The sequence below is a fragment of the Staurois parvus genome, unplaced genomic scaffold, assembly GCF_062004578.1.
Source record: "Staurois parvus isolate SC_StPar_1 unplaced genomic scaffold, SC_StPar_1.0 ptg000157l, whole genome shotgun sequence".
Lineage (NCBI taxonomy): Eukaryota > Metazoa > Chordata > Amphibia > Anura > Ranidae > Staurois > Staurois parvus.
The window spans coordinates 454,760-472,342 of record NW_028317953.1 but is presented as its reverse complement, the minus strand read 5'-3'; the positions used below and the strand labels follow the sequence as shown (position 1 = coordinate 472,342).

Sequence of the window (17,583 nt, the reverse complement as noted above, 5' to 3'; positions counted from 1 at the left end):
TTTCTGTGCATTTTGGATGCAGAAAAAAAAGCAACTGAAACGCATGTAGTGTGAACTGGCCCTAAAGCAAGAGCAGGCTGGGTTGTACCAGAAGATGAAGGCCACGCTCATGGAAAGGCACTCTTTTTCCTCTTCTTACTTACCACACTAATGGTCCCTAGAGGAAGACAAAAAGGGATAGCACTAACCTGTGGGAGAAAAGAAAAAGGCAGCACTAACTCCAGCACCATGACCTTGTTTAGGTGTGCAGAGAGACACATGCAGCATGGACTGCAGCAAACAAACACCAGCTCTGGTGCAGTACATGAGGTTCTGACGTCTCTCGTTCGAGAACTCCTCAGCCCCAAAAGACCACTAGAAGGGGCTCCCCACCGTGTTGGTGCATTTAGCAAACTAAGATGCAACACTGCGCCTGGGAGAGGCTGAACCCAGGCGGACTCCTTCTCAGTCGGCAAGTAGCGACTTGTCGCAACCTCACGGTCTTGCAGGTGGAGATTGAGGACAAAAAGGAGAATGGGGGAGGTTGCTCTCAATCAGACTTTTATAGATATACACAGGTCCTGTGGGTGGATATAGGGGCGGAGCTATATCACATGTATGCTGCCATGTTGGAGTCAGGAAAAAGTTTTTCCTTCGGTTCTACTTTAAAGCCAGCAGGTCACTGTACCAGCCAGACAACTAGCACTTTCACAAGGAAGTAAAAAATGACAACCCCATGGCATGAAACATTTTGTTTTTTGTAGATGTAGCTTTGAATTAAAAGGAATATTATTTTAAAATGATCTACAAATTACTGCCATGCTTAACTGAAAAAAGAGATGAAATGTACAACCTATATGAATGTCCACATGCACCTAATCTTTCTCAGCATAACCATGGATGAGTTAATTATTTTCTTATTGTTTACTAAGTCAATAATCTGAATCAGCAGGTTTGTCATTATATAGGTTCTGATTTGCACCTTCTCTTCTTTCCAGTATAGATTCTTCAGCTCATTGCTTGCCTTATTTTTCTAGCAAAATACCACGGAAGCCACAATTGGCATGGCTTATTATAATACATTAGCGGTACTGATGATTTTCATTTTCTCTGATGCATTCCATTGGGTAAGTGGTTGTGCTGTTATTAAGGGTGTAATGACACAAAACTGTGTACTTTAGCAATGTATATCTACACTTATTTTTTTGTTTACATTATATATTCTTATAATATAGATAATTGTTATATTGATTTTTTTTTCTTTATTTACTACAGTTTCCTTTTTCTTTAATTATTAAAGCGATAGTAAACTGTAACCTTTACCGATGCCCATGCTCTACAGAGGTAAATGTTTCCTAAACAGTGCAGGTTTAGGAGATATTTACAGTACCTACAGGCTTACCCGTACGTACAAGTACAGAAACTGACATTACTGCCACTCTAACTATAATGTATGTTTTGCAGCTTTTTTTTGTACATGCTGAAAAGTACTTGTAAAGTACACACAAAGTAACATCAATGATTTATTGTACAATTGTTACTATAAGCTACCTACAAGGCACAGGCTGCCACTGTTTTTGCAGCATTTGCAAAGTTTAACCACTTGCCCTCCAGAGGATTTACCCCCCTTCCCAACCAGGCCATTTTTTGAGATACGGCTCTGCGTTACTTTAACTAACAATTGCACATAAATGACATTTATAAACAACAAAATACAAACCATTTTGAAAAAAAAAGCCTATATTTTTTACTTTTTGCTATAAAACATATCCAGTAAAAAAATGTAAAAATAAAATTTCTTCATAAATTTAGGCCAAATTTATTCTGCTACATGTTTTTGCTAAAAAAAATCCCAATACGTGATTGGTTTATATGAAAGTTATAGCGTCTACAAATGGCTATATATATATATATATATACACTGGAATTTTTATTTTTCTTTCTTTTTTTTTTATTAGTAATGGTGGCGATCAATGACTTCTTGCGGAACTGCGGCAGGCATTCTGACACTGGGGGGGAACTGACTAGTTGCCACTGACATCCCAATGACACTAATACAGTGATCAATGCTAATAACAAGCACTGTCACTGTACTAATGGCACTGGGCAGGAAGGGGTTAACATCTGGGGCGATCAAAGGGTTAACATTTTGCTGTGTTGTGTTTTACATAGTGTGCTGTGTTACTATGTAGACAAGCTGCTTTGTATTGCTTTGCCTTTTCATGCTGGCAGGGGAGAGATCTGTGTCCGTTACATACAGACCTCTCCCCTGTCCAGCTCCGCCGATGATCACTGAGTCCCGCCCGACAATCAGTGGCCGGCACCCAGTGATTGACATACCGAGAAGCCAATAGCAGCGTGGGTAGGGAGAGCATGCGAGCGGTTAATATACTTTCTTATTTTGAACTATGATTATTTTTCTAACAGTACTAATATTTTACATGAGACTCTTCTTTTCTGACGCTGAAGCTCATTGCTAGGCACATCATTTATACAATTCACTCATTCAATGGTTTGGCTTCTGGTTTTGGTCATAAGGCTATTTTTTTATGTTGTTCTAATGTACTTATTACAATTACTGCTGACAATTATTCAGTACAGCCTCACCCTTAGCATTACATTGTAGCATTCCTTCAGATACTGACAGGCTAGGCACTAAGATGCTATTTCATCTAATTAGTGAGCTGCACCATGAGAAATCTTTCCTCATTAACCTATGAGTGATCTTCTCAATAAAATTACTTTTGAAGTCTAAAGTTGTTGATCTACAGGTTAGTGGGGCCAACTACAGAGGTGTCAGTTCACACCTACAGAACTCAAAAAGTCAAGATTTCCTATGTTACAGGGTACATCTGAGCCATTCAGTTTGGGATTTCTCCCTATAAAGTGGACTTCCCTTTTGATAAGCAGCTTTAGTATCATCTGTGCTGTGGTGCACAGCGGTGATGTGGATGAAGAATTCTGCACAGAATTTCAGAATGCTTCCTTTATATATGAATGCACCTTTTTCACATAGAGACTTTATTTGATGCACTTTATTTCTTCTGGACTTTGTATGTATTTATTTAGCACTTGTTGATTTTTGTCATTACCGATTTTATATTTGTTCACTATGATTTGCGATTTTATTTATTAAACCACTTGGTTATTAAGAACTATATATGAATTGGTTTCACTGCTTGACAGCGCAACACATTTAGCGCAAGTGGTTAGTTGGTAAAACCATTCCTGTCAAGATGGTCAGCTCCACACAGTCACTGCATTACTGATTTTTCTGCAGCTGCGTGCATTGTTCTATACACAATGTACCCATGTTCATGTCAGTAAAAAAAATGTACAAGAAGCCTAATATGGGATTATCCTTGAATAAAATCTCATATGCTACAGCCATTGCCCAACAGCATTGGAACTTAAAGTGGTTGTAAAGCTAGCTGGTTTTTAATTCTGCGCATTAAGGTTTAAAAACCTTCTGTGGTCTGTTCTCTCCTTAGCCCCCCCATTACTTACTTGAGCCTGATCTCAATCCAATGCTGTGCACAAGAGCAGTGTTTTTCTTCTTTCCCGCTCATTGGCTGAGAGACCACAGTGGGAGCCATTGGCTTTTGCTGCTCTCAATCACAGCCAATGAGGGGAGGCAGGGGTCGGGGCTGAGCTGTGCTCTGAGTGTCTATGGACACAGAGCAGGGTTCAGAAGCGAGCATGCACAAGTGCCCCCATAGCAAGTGGCTTGCTATAGGGACACTTGACAGGGGGGAGGAGCCAGGAGTTTCAGGGACCAGAGAAGAGAAGGTTTGGGGCTGTTCTGTGCAAAACCATTGCACAGAGCAGGTTAGTATTGCATGTTTGTTATTTGAAAAAAAAAATAAAACATACTTTACATTGTTTTCAGTTCCAATTTTTCTTTTAGTTTTGGATAGTGTGGAAGAGTTACTACAACCTGACTGGTATTTCTTGCTGCCTGTATTTCTGCTGAGGAGCTTCTTCTTTACTATTTGTATTGCTGATCACTGTCCCCAAGACTAGAAGTGAAGAAAATTCCTAATTTTTTAGCTGCTACCAGAACAGGAACACAGGATATATATTTATTAATGGGGATCCGTGTTCTTGCGAGCTGTTAGATTGCCACTGGTGCCACTCAAAGCAGAGGCAAAAGCACACCCTGCTTCTCCCAGAACATGGGGTGCAGGCTTGTTCCAACTTCAATCCAGGGGGTCAGCAAACATAAAGGAAGAATATTAAGATGGGATATGGTGCTTATTGAGTAACCATCATCACTATATATACACAAGACCAAGAATCCACTCCAATAAATGGGACTTTTAGAGGCTACATTAACAACCAAAAGATATTTTGATATAAAAATTATCCAAATTTGTATTAGTCCAAACTTTTTTTTGTTAAAAAATTAGGTTAAAAAAATCATAATGATACAGATATTGTGGCTACAGACAATGTTTGCACATATATATTACTGCATAGGGAAGAAAAGAAATATGAATTTAAACTGATAGATAGTCCAGAGGTACAGCACTTTCTGCTTTTCAAAGCCTCCTTCTTCCTCAGGGATGCTTTCTGTGTATTCAAAATATGCTACAATTCAAAGAACATTATATTAATAACAATCTATTATTGTACATGGACAACATGTTTCTATCAGAGTCACCACTGACCTCAGTGTGCATTATAGACAAACATAGCCGCTGACATAGAATTAAAATTAATGTCACTGTAGTTCTACCAAACCACAGAGGGACCCAGGATTTTCATCACCGTGCAATATCTGGCTAACAAAAAAATGAATAAACTATTAATATTTTCAAAATGAATGTGTATATGTAAAATATGAGTCAAAAAGGAAAGGATTTTACCTACCCCTATCTAGTGTATATTAGGCAGTGAAGCCAGATGCATAAGAAGCCAGGTAGATGACAAAGTATCAAAATGGAAAAGGATCTATGAACAAAAAATATATACACATCCATAATAAGGGTGCATAGACTATATGATTGTCAAACAAGTAAATATATTATCCCCACTTGGGAAAGAACCAAAGAGCAAGAAATAAATAAATACATTGTCCCCAGTTGAAAGAGGTCTAAAGTACCTGCACTGTTCAGCCAAATATCGGTTTGCCGTTGTATCTCACTTGCGTTGAATTGGTAAGATGTACACTTTGGGGTGTATTTATAAAATATTCTCAGAGCTATTCATTCTACAAATCAGCATGTACACCTGTTCTGTGTGAATACTGGCAAAATCTATTGTTTTTAGTAATGGTGTACCGAAATGAAAATTCTGGACTAATACTGAAACCAAAAATTCAGGATGCAGGAAAACCAAAAAATGCAGTTTAAAATAAATAAATAAATAATATATATATATATATTTTTTACATTTTATTTTATATATAATTGTATTATATTCAACTTTTTCATTTAATATCATGAATTTAAATACATATGAATTAAAAAAATACAACCCAGCAACGTAAAATAACTTTTATTGAAAGTAACACAAAAATTGAACAGAAAATAAAATATATATAAAAATAAAAAATGTTTTTGTGCCATTTTTGCTTGGAAGTCAATGTGATGCGATTTTGCATTGAAGTCGATAAGGGGTGTTTTTGCACTGAAGTCAATGGGATGAAATTTTGCATTGAAGTCAATCATAATTAACGCCACTTTTTTTTTTTTTTTGCCAATAACCCTCTTTTCGGTCGATAATTTTCACCGGCCGATGTATCGGTGCATCACTAGTTTCTAGGTTATTTTCTCTCCTGGTCAGATGTTCTTCATTCATAACCATAGCATGAATCATGAAAATATGACCACTAGATGGAGCTAATGATCTTAGGAAAGAAACATTTATTTACTATGATGGTAAGCTCCATCTAGTGGCCATAATGCAGTATTACCACTCTATTTTTACGAATGAATAACATTTCACCAGGAGAGAATATGACCTAGTAACATTTGATTTTACTGGCATTCGCACAGAAAAAAATCTACAGGCATTTTTGCAGGATGAATAGCTCTGAGCATTTTTTTTAATACACCCCCTAGAGTCTTATTGCTGCTATGTACATCACCTGGTTGAAAGGATACTGTACACACAAATCTGCTTATTTATCACCATTAAAAGAAAAAAAATTTCTTCCCATTTTAAGGCACAAGGCACACACGGGGAAGCAGATTCAAAGTGTCCTCTGATGGTGAAGGTTCTGGATGCTGTGAGGGGAATCCCAGCAGCCAAACTGCCAGTAAAGGTGTTCAAAAAGAGTGAAGACAAGGGCTGGGATCTGGTCTCTTCTGGGTGAGCTGGCCACTTTTTCTTATGTCACTTTTTCTTATGTCACTTATTTATTTATTTCAGGTACTTATATAGCGCCGTCAATTTACACAGCTCTTTACATATACATTGTACATTCACATCAGTCTCTAACCCTCAAGGGGCGTACAATCTAAGGTCCCTAACTCACATTCATACTTACACATACTAGGGCCAATTTAAACAGAATCCAATTAACCTACCAGCATCTCTTTGGAGTGTGTGAGGAAACCGGAGTATGCGGAGGAAACCCACGTAGACACAGGGAGAACATGCAAACTCCAGGCAGGTGGTGCTGTGGTTGGGGTTGTTAGCTCGTGTCATTATTACAGCACAAATATTACCCTGTATCAACATAAATCTGAAAATCATACAACTTTAATAACCAATTTTTTCCCCCCAGAATTACATCAGCTGAAGGGGAAATCCATAACCTCGTTATTGAAGAACAGTTTGTAGAAGGAATTTATAAGCTGGAATTTGCAACTAAACCATTTTGGAGCAAGCTTGGCCTATCTCCATTCCATGAATACGTTGATGTAAGCTGATATTTTGATGTCACTAATGACCTGGGGGAGGGATTTATCAATGTGTATGTTATTATCATGGCTTCTATGGGGTTCCTGTTGAGAGGGCATGTCAGGATAAAAATACAAAAGCTGCCTTTGGCAACCCGTTTTTGTAGGTGTATGTTCTAGACAGAACAAAGCATCTGATTCCTAATCCATCAATAATTTGTTCCCAACTCCTGGGGCTGGCAGTTTTTACACTAGGCTCTGAGCTCTAAGTGGGAATGGTGTAGCTGGTCAATATTCTATCCCGTCCCCAGAAATACTAATCCTGGTAGGTATGATGGCATGTGTTATTTAGCTGCTTGCCTCGCATTCAACTTTCATCCAAAACTGAAATGGCCATCTGGTAACTCTTGCCAGATCTGCCATAAGAAATTATGGGGCCCCATACAGCCTACCCTAACCCCCCTTCCCCCATAGCTATATAACACCCCCTAAAATGTAAGTCCTATCTGAACACTTACCTAGTTCAAACCCTTAATACTGACCCCTCCCCAACCCTAACACTTAAACTGACCCATTCCGACAGATATAAAATAAACTAATTACTGCAGCATCTTAAATACATCATTCAATTTATTTTTTAATGCAACCAGTTTAGGTACCTGAATTTGCCATAGTATCAGTCTTGTGCAGTCTACTATACAGCCTGTACAGCAGAGCTAAGGGAAGGAAAGGGAAGACGAAAAGCAACACAAAGAACCTATCACCCAATCCCATCCCCTGCTAGACAGTGCTGTGTTTCAGAGCTGTGTAAATCTCAGGACTGGGTGGACAGAAATACAAATTCTGACAGAAAAAACAGCTTTCTCATACAGTATGTACTTTCATGTGTGAATTTATCTGTTTGATTTGCAGTGAGTTTTAATGGCAATAGAGGTGTATAGACTTGTCCAAGTCATAACTGGCCATTAACTCATGCCAGGACTGCCGTTAGAAATCATGGGACCCATACAGACCTTCCCTGTAGGATACCTCTGCAGCACAGAAGTAGAGAGTGGAAATGTCAAGATACTGACTGAACTCTGAACCTTTCTGCACTAAACACAAAAGGAAAAGAGTAACCAGCATAATTTCATACAGAGAAAGGATAAGCTGGAGTTTGTATTTCTTATGAGATAAATAGAAATCTGGTTCTTTCAGGATTGTAGGATCCTACCATCTTTCAGGTCCCTCCACAAATGGCATGGTTCATGCTAACAATGCTTGAGCTGATTGGGAAAAATATAAACAGAATTATGTCTTTTTCATCCTGCAGCTCTGACAGCTTCAGAAAGAGTCTCATCAGAGCTGTGAAAACCAAAGAATAAAGGAAGCATTCTCTGCAGTCAATACTTCTTAATACAGAGAACAGATTGCTAGCATTCTGGTGAAAAAAAAAACACCCAAGAAAAACTCTTGGAAAAAAAAAATGGAAACCCTCCCTACCTTACAGTACTACTAAAGCATGAGTGCCCCCATAGCAAGCCATGTGTTGAGTGGGCACCCAGGCAGGCTTGCTTCTAAGCTGAGCTTTGTGCATCCATAGACACACACAGTGCAAGTGTTTAGGGGCGGGGAGTAGAAAAAGTAGCTAAAAATGTTTTCTTAATGCAGGGAATGCATTGAGCTAAAAACATGTTTAGAATTTAGAACCACTTTAAAGTGGTTGTAAAGGCTCAAGGTTTTTACCTTTATGTATACCTACCTGAGCCCTGTTTTGATCCAGCAATGTGCATGAGAGCCTCGGCTGTCCATGGTCTCTCCCTCCTGATTGGCTGAGTCAGCATTGGGAGCCAATCACAGCCAGTGAGCCATGAAGGAGAGAGTGGAGGGCAGGACTGAGCTGCATCTGTCTGTGAAGGGACATGCAGAGCAGCAGCTCTGGAGCCAGCCTGCTGGGGTGCACCTATAGCAAATTGCCTGCTGTGGGGACACTTGGCAAGAGGGAAGGGCCAGGAGCGCTAATGGGAAACCCGAGAAGAGAAGGATCAGGGCTGCTCTGTGCAAAACCACTGCACAGAGCAGGTAATGTTTGTTATTTAACAGCCTCCTGCCCGCCATATAAGGAAATGATGGGTGGGCTGCGGTTCTCTCATTATGGGATGATGTCATATGATTTCTTCCCACTCTAATTGTGGCGATCGGTGGCGACCAGTGCTGCGCTGTGTCCCTGGGACATAGCGGATCACCAATCACAGTAAAGAGCCGATGACACAGGCTCTGTCATGTGATCAGCTGTGTCCAATCACAGCTGATCGCATGTAAACACGAAATGCCGGTTATCGGCAGTCCTCTCCTCACACTGACAGCGCGTGAGGAGAGGAGAGCCGGCAAGCGGCATTCCTCAGAGGGGACATCTACACTGATCATCAGGGCACTGATCATCAGTGCCATGATGATCAGTGTAGCCCCATCAGTGCCACTTGGCAGTGCCCATCAATGCCACATACCAGTGCCCATCAATGCCTACCAGTGCACATCAATGCCACATATCAGTGCCCATCAGTGACGCCTATCGGTGCCGCAAGTCAGTGCTGCCTGTCAGTGCTGTTTCTCAGTGCCCATCAGTGCTGCCTATCAGTGCCATATATGAGTGTTGCCTTTCAGTGCCCATCAATGATTCCTTTCAGTGCCACCTACTAGTGCCTCATCATCGGTGCCACCTATCAGTGCCCATCACTGCAGCCTCATCAGCGCACATCAGTGAAGGAGAAAAATTACTTATTTAAACAATGTTATAACAGAAACAAAGAAAAACTTTTTATTTTTTAGTTTTTAGTTTGTTTAGCAAAAAATAAAAAAACCCAGTGGTGATTAAATACCACCAAAAGAAAGCTCTATCTGTCTCAAAAAAAGATAAAAATGTTGTTTGGGTGCAGTGTTGCATGATTGCGCAATTGCATTCAAAGTGTGACAGCACTGAAAGCTGAAAATTGGCCTGGGCAGGAAGGAGGTAAAAGTGCACAGTAGGCAAGGGGTTAAAAAAAAAGTCTGCCTTTACAATCACTGTAAGCAAAAAACCCACACCACTCACTTCTGACCTGCCTGCACCTCTGGTCCACCGCTCACTTTTGCAACCCCTCATCAACTGCTTGTCTCTTCCCCCTACCTCACCCATGGCTTGCCTCTTCACCCATTCATCCATGGCTTGCCTCTTCACCCATTCATCCATGGCTTGCCTCTTCACCCGTTCATCCATGGCTTGCCTCTTCACCCGTTCATCCATGGCTTGCCTCTTCACCCGTTCATCCATGGCTTGCCTCTTCACCCGTTCATCCATGGCTTGCCTCTTCACCCGTTCATCCATGGCTTGCCTCTTCACCCGTTCATCCATGGCCTGCCTCTTCACCCGTTCATCTATGGCTTGCCTCTTCAGCCGTTCATCCATGGCTTGCCTCTTCAGCCGTTCATCCATGGCTTGCCTCTTCAGCCATTCATCCATGGCTTGCCTCTTCAGCCATTCATCCATGGCTTACCTCTTCACCCATTCATTCATGGCTTACCTCTTCACCCATTCATCCATGGCTTGCCTCTTCACCCATTCATCCATGGCTTGCCTCTTCACCCATTCATCCATGGCTTGCCTCTTCACCCATTCATCCATGGCTTGCCTCTTCACCCATTCATCCACGGCTTGCCTCTTCACCCATTCATCCATGGCTTGCTTCTTCACCCATTCATCCATGGCTTGCTTCTTCACCCATTCATCCATGGCTTGCCTCACACCCATTCATCCATAGCTTGCCTCTTCTCTCACTCATTCATGGCTTGCCTCTGCACCCATTCTTTCACCGCTCCACAAACAATGCAGCCCTCTGCCTCCCCTCACACTCTCATACAAAGTAGATCCTTGGCTCTCCCCGCATTCACATACAATGTAGATCCTTACCAAATGTCAGGCAGTCGCAGCCCTAGGACCGGGGGCACTCATCTGCAGATGTAGGCCATGTGCTCAGTGCTAGCAATGCCCATTCTCATTTATACAGGGACTCCTCCTTCTTCCAAGCCAAATGTGGACTCCCTGCTGACCCAGTTGGACCTGGACCCAGTACAGAAGTACAGGTGCACTCTCTACCAGTAGCCCTGACTCTTACGTTGGAAATACCAGTAATATATAAAGATTACTGCTTCACCAGGCTTCATTAACATTGGTCACAAACAAATGTGGACTGCTTCTTTTAAGGACATTCCAGCTTGTACCATGTTGTACACCTACAATACTGATGGTCCCAAACTAACAAAAGATACTTTACAAATTGTTAAACAAATTATTCTGTAAAAAGTTATAAAAAGAAAATATACTGATATCCAGCTTTTATCTATCACGATGATAGATAGTATCGAGCCCCAACAGGAGATTGGGTAATTATTATGGATACACTAATGCTGGTATCGGTGGTGATAATGAATAATTTGTATGAGTACTCATAGTCAAGAAAATGCTCCCAATACCCAAACTGATACTTTGTGGTGCGACTTGCATCAATACAAAATGTATGGACACAAAATGCACCACAAAGAATAGCATGTGATATGAACAGGAATTTTATTCCTGTCCAAATCGCATGCAGCTTCCCACTTCTCTTGTGTGAACCCAGGCTTGTCGTAGCCTGAGTTCACACAGGAGCGGTGTGGGAAATCTCCCTGCACCGATCCCATGCTGAGCAGACAGTGGGAGAGAAGGATGTGTAGGGATGTATACATTGGTGTTGGCTATCAGACAAGCAGGGCTGTTGTTAGAAATCATGGGGCCCCATACAGCCAGCCTTGCAGGCACCCCCCTTCCAAAAAAAGTTTACTATGCTTCAGTTATGAATGTACACAGTGAGCGATTGGCACCAATCAGTCATTGTGTGCATTTGGGAAAGGAAGGGGCTGGTAAATGTGACATATTTACTGGACCTTTCCTCCACTCTCCATTCTGAAAGATCTTATTGTGTGTATGCAGCTGCTAAAAAGAGACGAGGGAAGCTGGCAGCACTGTGGGGGTGGGGGCGCACAGGGGGCTTGGACAGCAGGGGTAAATGTAAGGTGTACAGGGAGGGTGATGGATGCAGCAGGGGGCAATTACTGGAACCAATCCCCTGTATGGTTCTCTGGAGCAGCTGAAAGCCAGCAGGAGGAAGAGGAGAAGAAGCCAATTTTCAGCTGCTGCAGAGAGAGTGATACAGGGGATCAAGTCTAGTAATTACCCTCTCCCACCATACCAATCACCCTCGCTGCCCACATCAAATTCACCCAGCTGCCTGGCCCCCCTGCTGTCCTGGGCCCCGTACATGAGGACTGGTGGTACCCCCTTATCTACGACCCTACCTGCAAGAAGAGGAGAGAAAGCCAGAGGGATTACAAATCCCGCAGCTTTCTCTCCTCTCCTACAGCTGAGAATCTGGAGCATCTGTCTCCCTTCTCTGATAACTGACACCAAGGGATCAAATTTTCCCACATGCCCTTCTCCACTCTCCGCTCAGCATGGGATTGGTGCAGGGAGTTTTCCAGCACCGCTCCTGTGTGAACTCAGGCTATGATAAGCCTGGGTTCACACAGGAGCAGTGCAATTTGGACACGAACAGCATTCCTGTTCAAATCGTCCTCTATTCTTTGCAGTGCAATTTGCGTCCATACATTTTGTATTGACTCAGTATTGGCAAGTACTTGACGAAAGTATCGGTACTCGTACTCACTGATCAAAACATAGTATTGGTGCATCCCTAGTAATCATGTAGGTAAGGTAGATCATAGTGATTTTTAATAGTAAAGTGTATAAAGATGGGATCTAAACAAGTCAGGTGAACTTATAAAATTATAACATGGTATAGAGTTTATAATGTAACATGGTTGTCTGTTCTGTTTGCTGCAGGTTGTGTTTACTGCGAATGATGCTGGACACCGCCACTACACCATTGCTGTGCTCCTCACTCCGTTTTCCTTCTCTACAACTGCTGTGGTCAGTGACCTCAAGGAAGGCCATGTTTAATTTATCACAAGACATCTTTGCTTATTACATGTGTTAGGTTTTGTAGCTTTTGTTATTGTTTTGTATCCTTTCGAGCTCAAATTTCAGGTTTAGGTTATGTTAACCACGGTGTTAAATAAAGTTTTCTTCAGATGAAAAACACATAAATAATTGTGTCACTCTGGGTTTTGGTTGCTTAACAACACAGTCATCATGGGTAACCCATTATCATCAGTGAAACCAATTTTTTGTTTCCTTTGCTTTTTTGGTCAGTGATATGTGTCGGCTTTCATGCCTACTAAAGCAACTTGGTCATTAAAATCAAAGTGGCTATAACAGATGCCCCTGCAAAGATAGAAATTACATTGATACCCCACTGCCCATGGCTGTCAGATGCCCATGTCCCCCTTATGGGCTCAGTGGATCCTGGGAGTCCAGGATGGCAAGCTGTAAGTGTTGGTTCTTGAAGGCACTTTTTCTTCATTATAGTGGCATTTAGAATAGTGGACAGTGGAATATGTATATATACTCTAACCTTTATGAGTCACTTTAAAGGAAATGTATTGTATTTTACCTATTGTGTACATGTTGATATCATATGCTTTATTAAAGTTTATCAATGTGTGTTAGTACCTAAAACAGCCTTCTTGTGGGGAGGTACAGCATGGTATGGCGGCAGTAAAGATACAGTCAGGTTTCAATAAAACTTGGAACTTGTATTGAAGAAAATGGCAAACTACAAACACTCCAGTGGGAGAGTGCCGATTAGGGAAAACACTGACAGTTCCGTTCTATGCAGAGATGCAGTGGGAAGAGATGTACCGATCGCATTTGTTTCAGAAGGCAGTGTGCAGTCTGGCCGGTCCAGTCCCAAAGGAGAAGCTTCATTGAGGATCGCCTGTTCCTACTCATCAGGAACCTTTCCCTGCTACTAGTCACTTTCCCTGTCAGATGGGGTATCTTTCCCTACTCTACCCACTTCACAAAAATGTGTGCCAAAACCTGGGGGCAGGGACTTATAAAGTTCCTGCTGACCCAGGGCTGCCATGGAGGCAGGGACACTGCTCCATGACCCAAGAAACAAGGTATACCTTGACTTCCTCTCCAGGCTGCTGTACCACTCGGTTGAGTGCCACATGCAGTGGAGAAAACAGACTGCACCTGCATTCATCCACCCTAACTTCCTCGATATAGTTAGCCATGCCACCCATTTCCCTCCCACCATAGGTCCTTACTTATCTTTTCCGATGGCCGCAGTCTCCCGTGCTGTCTGCCCCTAAAAATCTACTAAAGATAAGGTTGCCAACATTTGAATAACTCTTTTCATCTTCCTAAGGAGAAATCATGACATCTTGATAGCTTTGCTAGGTAACTCACTTGCATATTGGAGAGCTGGGCATATCTCAGAAAGTACAAGCTTTTTGACTACAAAATATGTGCACAGGTTTATAGTGTGGTCATGCTGGCTAGAACAAAAATTACATATTTAAATATACACATATCATATTTTGCTTGGTGGTAATGCACAAGGATACTGATTTATAGATCCTCTCTGCCAAGTCTATTAATCTGGCTAAACTGACTACAAGTAACAATGTTATTATATGCATTATATTTCAGCTGTAGCACTTAAGCTCAGCATGGATGGCTCAAATTTTGGCCATTCAGCCCATGAAAGACAAGGAGATAGCCATTTAATTTCCCCATCTATGCTAAACAGAATGGATAAAGGAATCTTCATTATATTCAGGCAACTGTGCCTCCTGCAGCTACTGGCACTGTTGAACACTGATTGCATCTGATAGGAAGTAGTCGCTCCTTGACTAATCATTTTCAACCTGGCTCAGTCCATTTTGAAATCGAATTTTGTGGTGCTTGGTGGTATACTAAATGCACAAAATACTTGGAATAATAAAAAATAAATATTTATAAATACTGGGAGTACAATATACAGTAAATGTGATAGAGAAAACAAAAGGTTAATATGAATCAAGCATGCTTCTACTTCTTTCTCTGTACAAAATAAGCCCCATGTAATGGCCTAAAGTAAGCACTATATTTTCTGCTAGGTTCAACCCTGCACTGGGAAATAACTGTTGGAAAATGGAGGAACTGCTATGGGGTAACACAGTGCAAGCCACACATTAGATCTTTGCAGTTATTACACAGGCTGCAGTTAGTACTTACTAAATCAAGACTGCACTGTTCAACTAGAGGCATCAAAGGCTTTATTCAGCCCAGACACTTTGAAAGAATTAAAGACTGGCACACAAAGGAAAGTCCTACAGTTTCTTAAATAAATACATATATTCCTATGCATGGGAAAATAAAACATTTGATGGAGTTTTGCTTTAAACACATCAAACTTTCCATGTTCAGTTTTAGCAGACTTTATTAACCCATTATCGATATGACCATTGCTAGTATTAGTGAACCACATCAACACATTATTATTGTAAAGTGCAGGTCCGCTCTGTCCAACCAGAGTGGCACCACAGTTGTCCCATGCAACCTCTGAGCTCCAACACACAGAGCTCCCAGGAGGTTTCTAAGGACATCTCTGCTATAGCTGGCACTGTCACTAGTGAAAACAACACATTTCACTTAATGTTCAACCCTACCATATTCAACTGATGTATTTTGTATATATGGCAGAGGTGCATACACAGCAGAGGCACCTGGTGATATAATTTGTGATGAAACTGGTAGGGCGGACCCGGATGTACACTACTGAGCATGTGCAAAGGAAAGGTGGCCATCTTTGATGCTGGAATTCTATGTTGTTGTACCATGTGATATCCTGTGTTACTTCTGGATGTTTGTAGGTGCTTAGACTTAAATAAATTTCTTTTATGGGTGGTTTTACGCTATGTGGAGTGTTTCTGTGCATCAGTCCTGTTGAGCTAATTCCCAGTGGTGCAGTGGTTCCCTGAAAGTTGTGGATGTACACTGCTCAAAAAAAAGAAAGCAACACTTTGAAAACACATCAGACCTCGATGGGGAAAAATATCATGCTGGATATCTATACTGATATGGACTGGGTAATGTGTTAGGAATGTAAGGATGCCCCATCCATTTGATGGAAATGAAAATGATCAACCTACAGAGGACTGAATTCAAAGACACCCTGAAAATCAAAGTGAAAAAATGATGCAGCAGGCTAGTCCATTTTGCTGAAATATCATTGCAACAACTCAAAATGGTACTCAGTAGTTTGTATGGCCCCCATGTGCTTGTATGCATGCCTGACAATGTCGGGGCATGCTCCTAATGGGTTGACGGATGGTGTCCTGGGGTATTTAATCCCAAATCTAGACAAGGGCACCACTGAGCTCCTGGACAGTCTGAGGTGTAACCTAGTGGTGTCAGATGGACAAAAACATGATATCCCAAAGGTGTTCTATTGGATTTAGGTCAGGCGAGTGTGGGGGCCATTCAATGGTATCAATTCCTTCATCCTCCAGGAACTGCCTGCATACTCCACATTAGGCCAAGCATTTTCGTGCCCCAGGAGGAACCCAGGACCCACTGCACCAGCATAGGATCTGACAATGTGTCCAAGGATTTCATCCCCATACCTAATGGCAGTTAGGGTGCCATTGTCTAGCCTGTAGAGGTCTGTGCATCCCTCCAGGGATATGCCTCCTCAGACCATCACTGACCCACCACCAAATGTCCATGCTGAACGATGTTACAGGCAGCATAATGTTTTCCACGGCTTCTCCAGACCCTTTCACGTCTGTCACATGTGCTCAGGGTAAACCTGCTCTCATCTGTGAAAAGCACAGGGCCCCAATGGCAGACCTGCCAATTCTGGTGTTCAATGGCAAATGCCAATCGAGCTCTATGGTGCTGGGCAGTGAGCACAGGGCCCACTAGAGGACGTCCGGCCCTCAGGCCACCCTCATGAAGTCTGTTTCTGATTGTTTGGTCACACCAGTGGCCTGCTGGAGGTCATTTTGTAGGGCTCATCCTGTTCCTCCTTGCATAATGGAGCAGATACCGATCCTGCTGATGGGTTAAGGACCTTCTACAGCCCTGTCCAGCTCTCCTAGAATACCTTCCTGTCTCCTGGAATCTCCTCCATGCTCTTGAGACTGTGCAAACCTTCTCACAATGGCACATATAGATGTGTCATCCTGGAGGTGTTGGACTGCCTGTGCAAACTCTGTAGGATCCAGGTATCGCCTCATGCTACCAGTAGTGACACTGACCCTAGGCAAATGCAAAGCTAGTGAAAAAAAGTCAGAAAAGATGAGCAGGGAAAAAATGTCAGTGGCACCCACCTGTAAAACCTTTCCTGTTTTGGGGTTGTCTCATTGTTACCCATCTAGTGCACCTGTTATTAATGTCATTAACACTAAAGCAGCTGAAACGTATTAACAACCCCCTCTGCTACTTAACTGACCAGATCAATACCCCAGGAGTTTAATTGACTTAATGCTATACTCTGATTAAAAAGTGTTTTGGGGATTGCCTCATTGTTGTCCATCTAGTGCACCTGTTGTTAATTTAAATAACACCAAAGCAGCTGAAACTTATTAACAACCCCCTCTGCTTCTTAACTGACCAGATCAATATCCTAGGAGTTGAATTGACTTGATGCTATACTCTGATTAAAAAGTGTTCCTTTAATTTTTTTGAGCAGTGTATATGGTGAAAACTGGCAGCAAATTCCCGGTGTCTCTGCGGATGAGGGGAGGCTGAAGAAAGTGCCCTTTCCCTGGGTGAATTTCCTTATGTGCATGTGACCACTCTTATATGGAA

The 17,583-nt window shown here is 41.9% G+C and overlaps 1 protein-coding gene across 1 annotated transcript; it reads left to right on the top strand.

The window, feature by feature from the left end:
• Positions 1-960: 960 nt before the first annotated feature.
• Positions 961-15,686, top strand: TTR (transthyretin). The gene is made up of 4 exons (XM_089675695.1): positions 961-1,106; positions 6,149-6,294; positions 6,713-6,848; positions 12,721-15,686. Exons 1-4 carry the CDS (start codon positions 1,044-1,046, stop codon positions 12,835-12,837), a joined length of 462 nt encoding a protein of 153 aa, XP_089531821.1. The 5' UTR covers positions 961-1,043; the 3' UTR covers positions 12,838-15,686.
• The last annotated feature ends 1,897 nt before the right edge of the window (positions 15,687-17,583 follow it).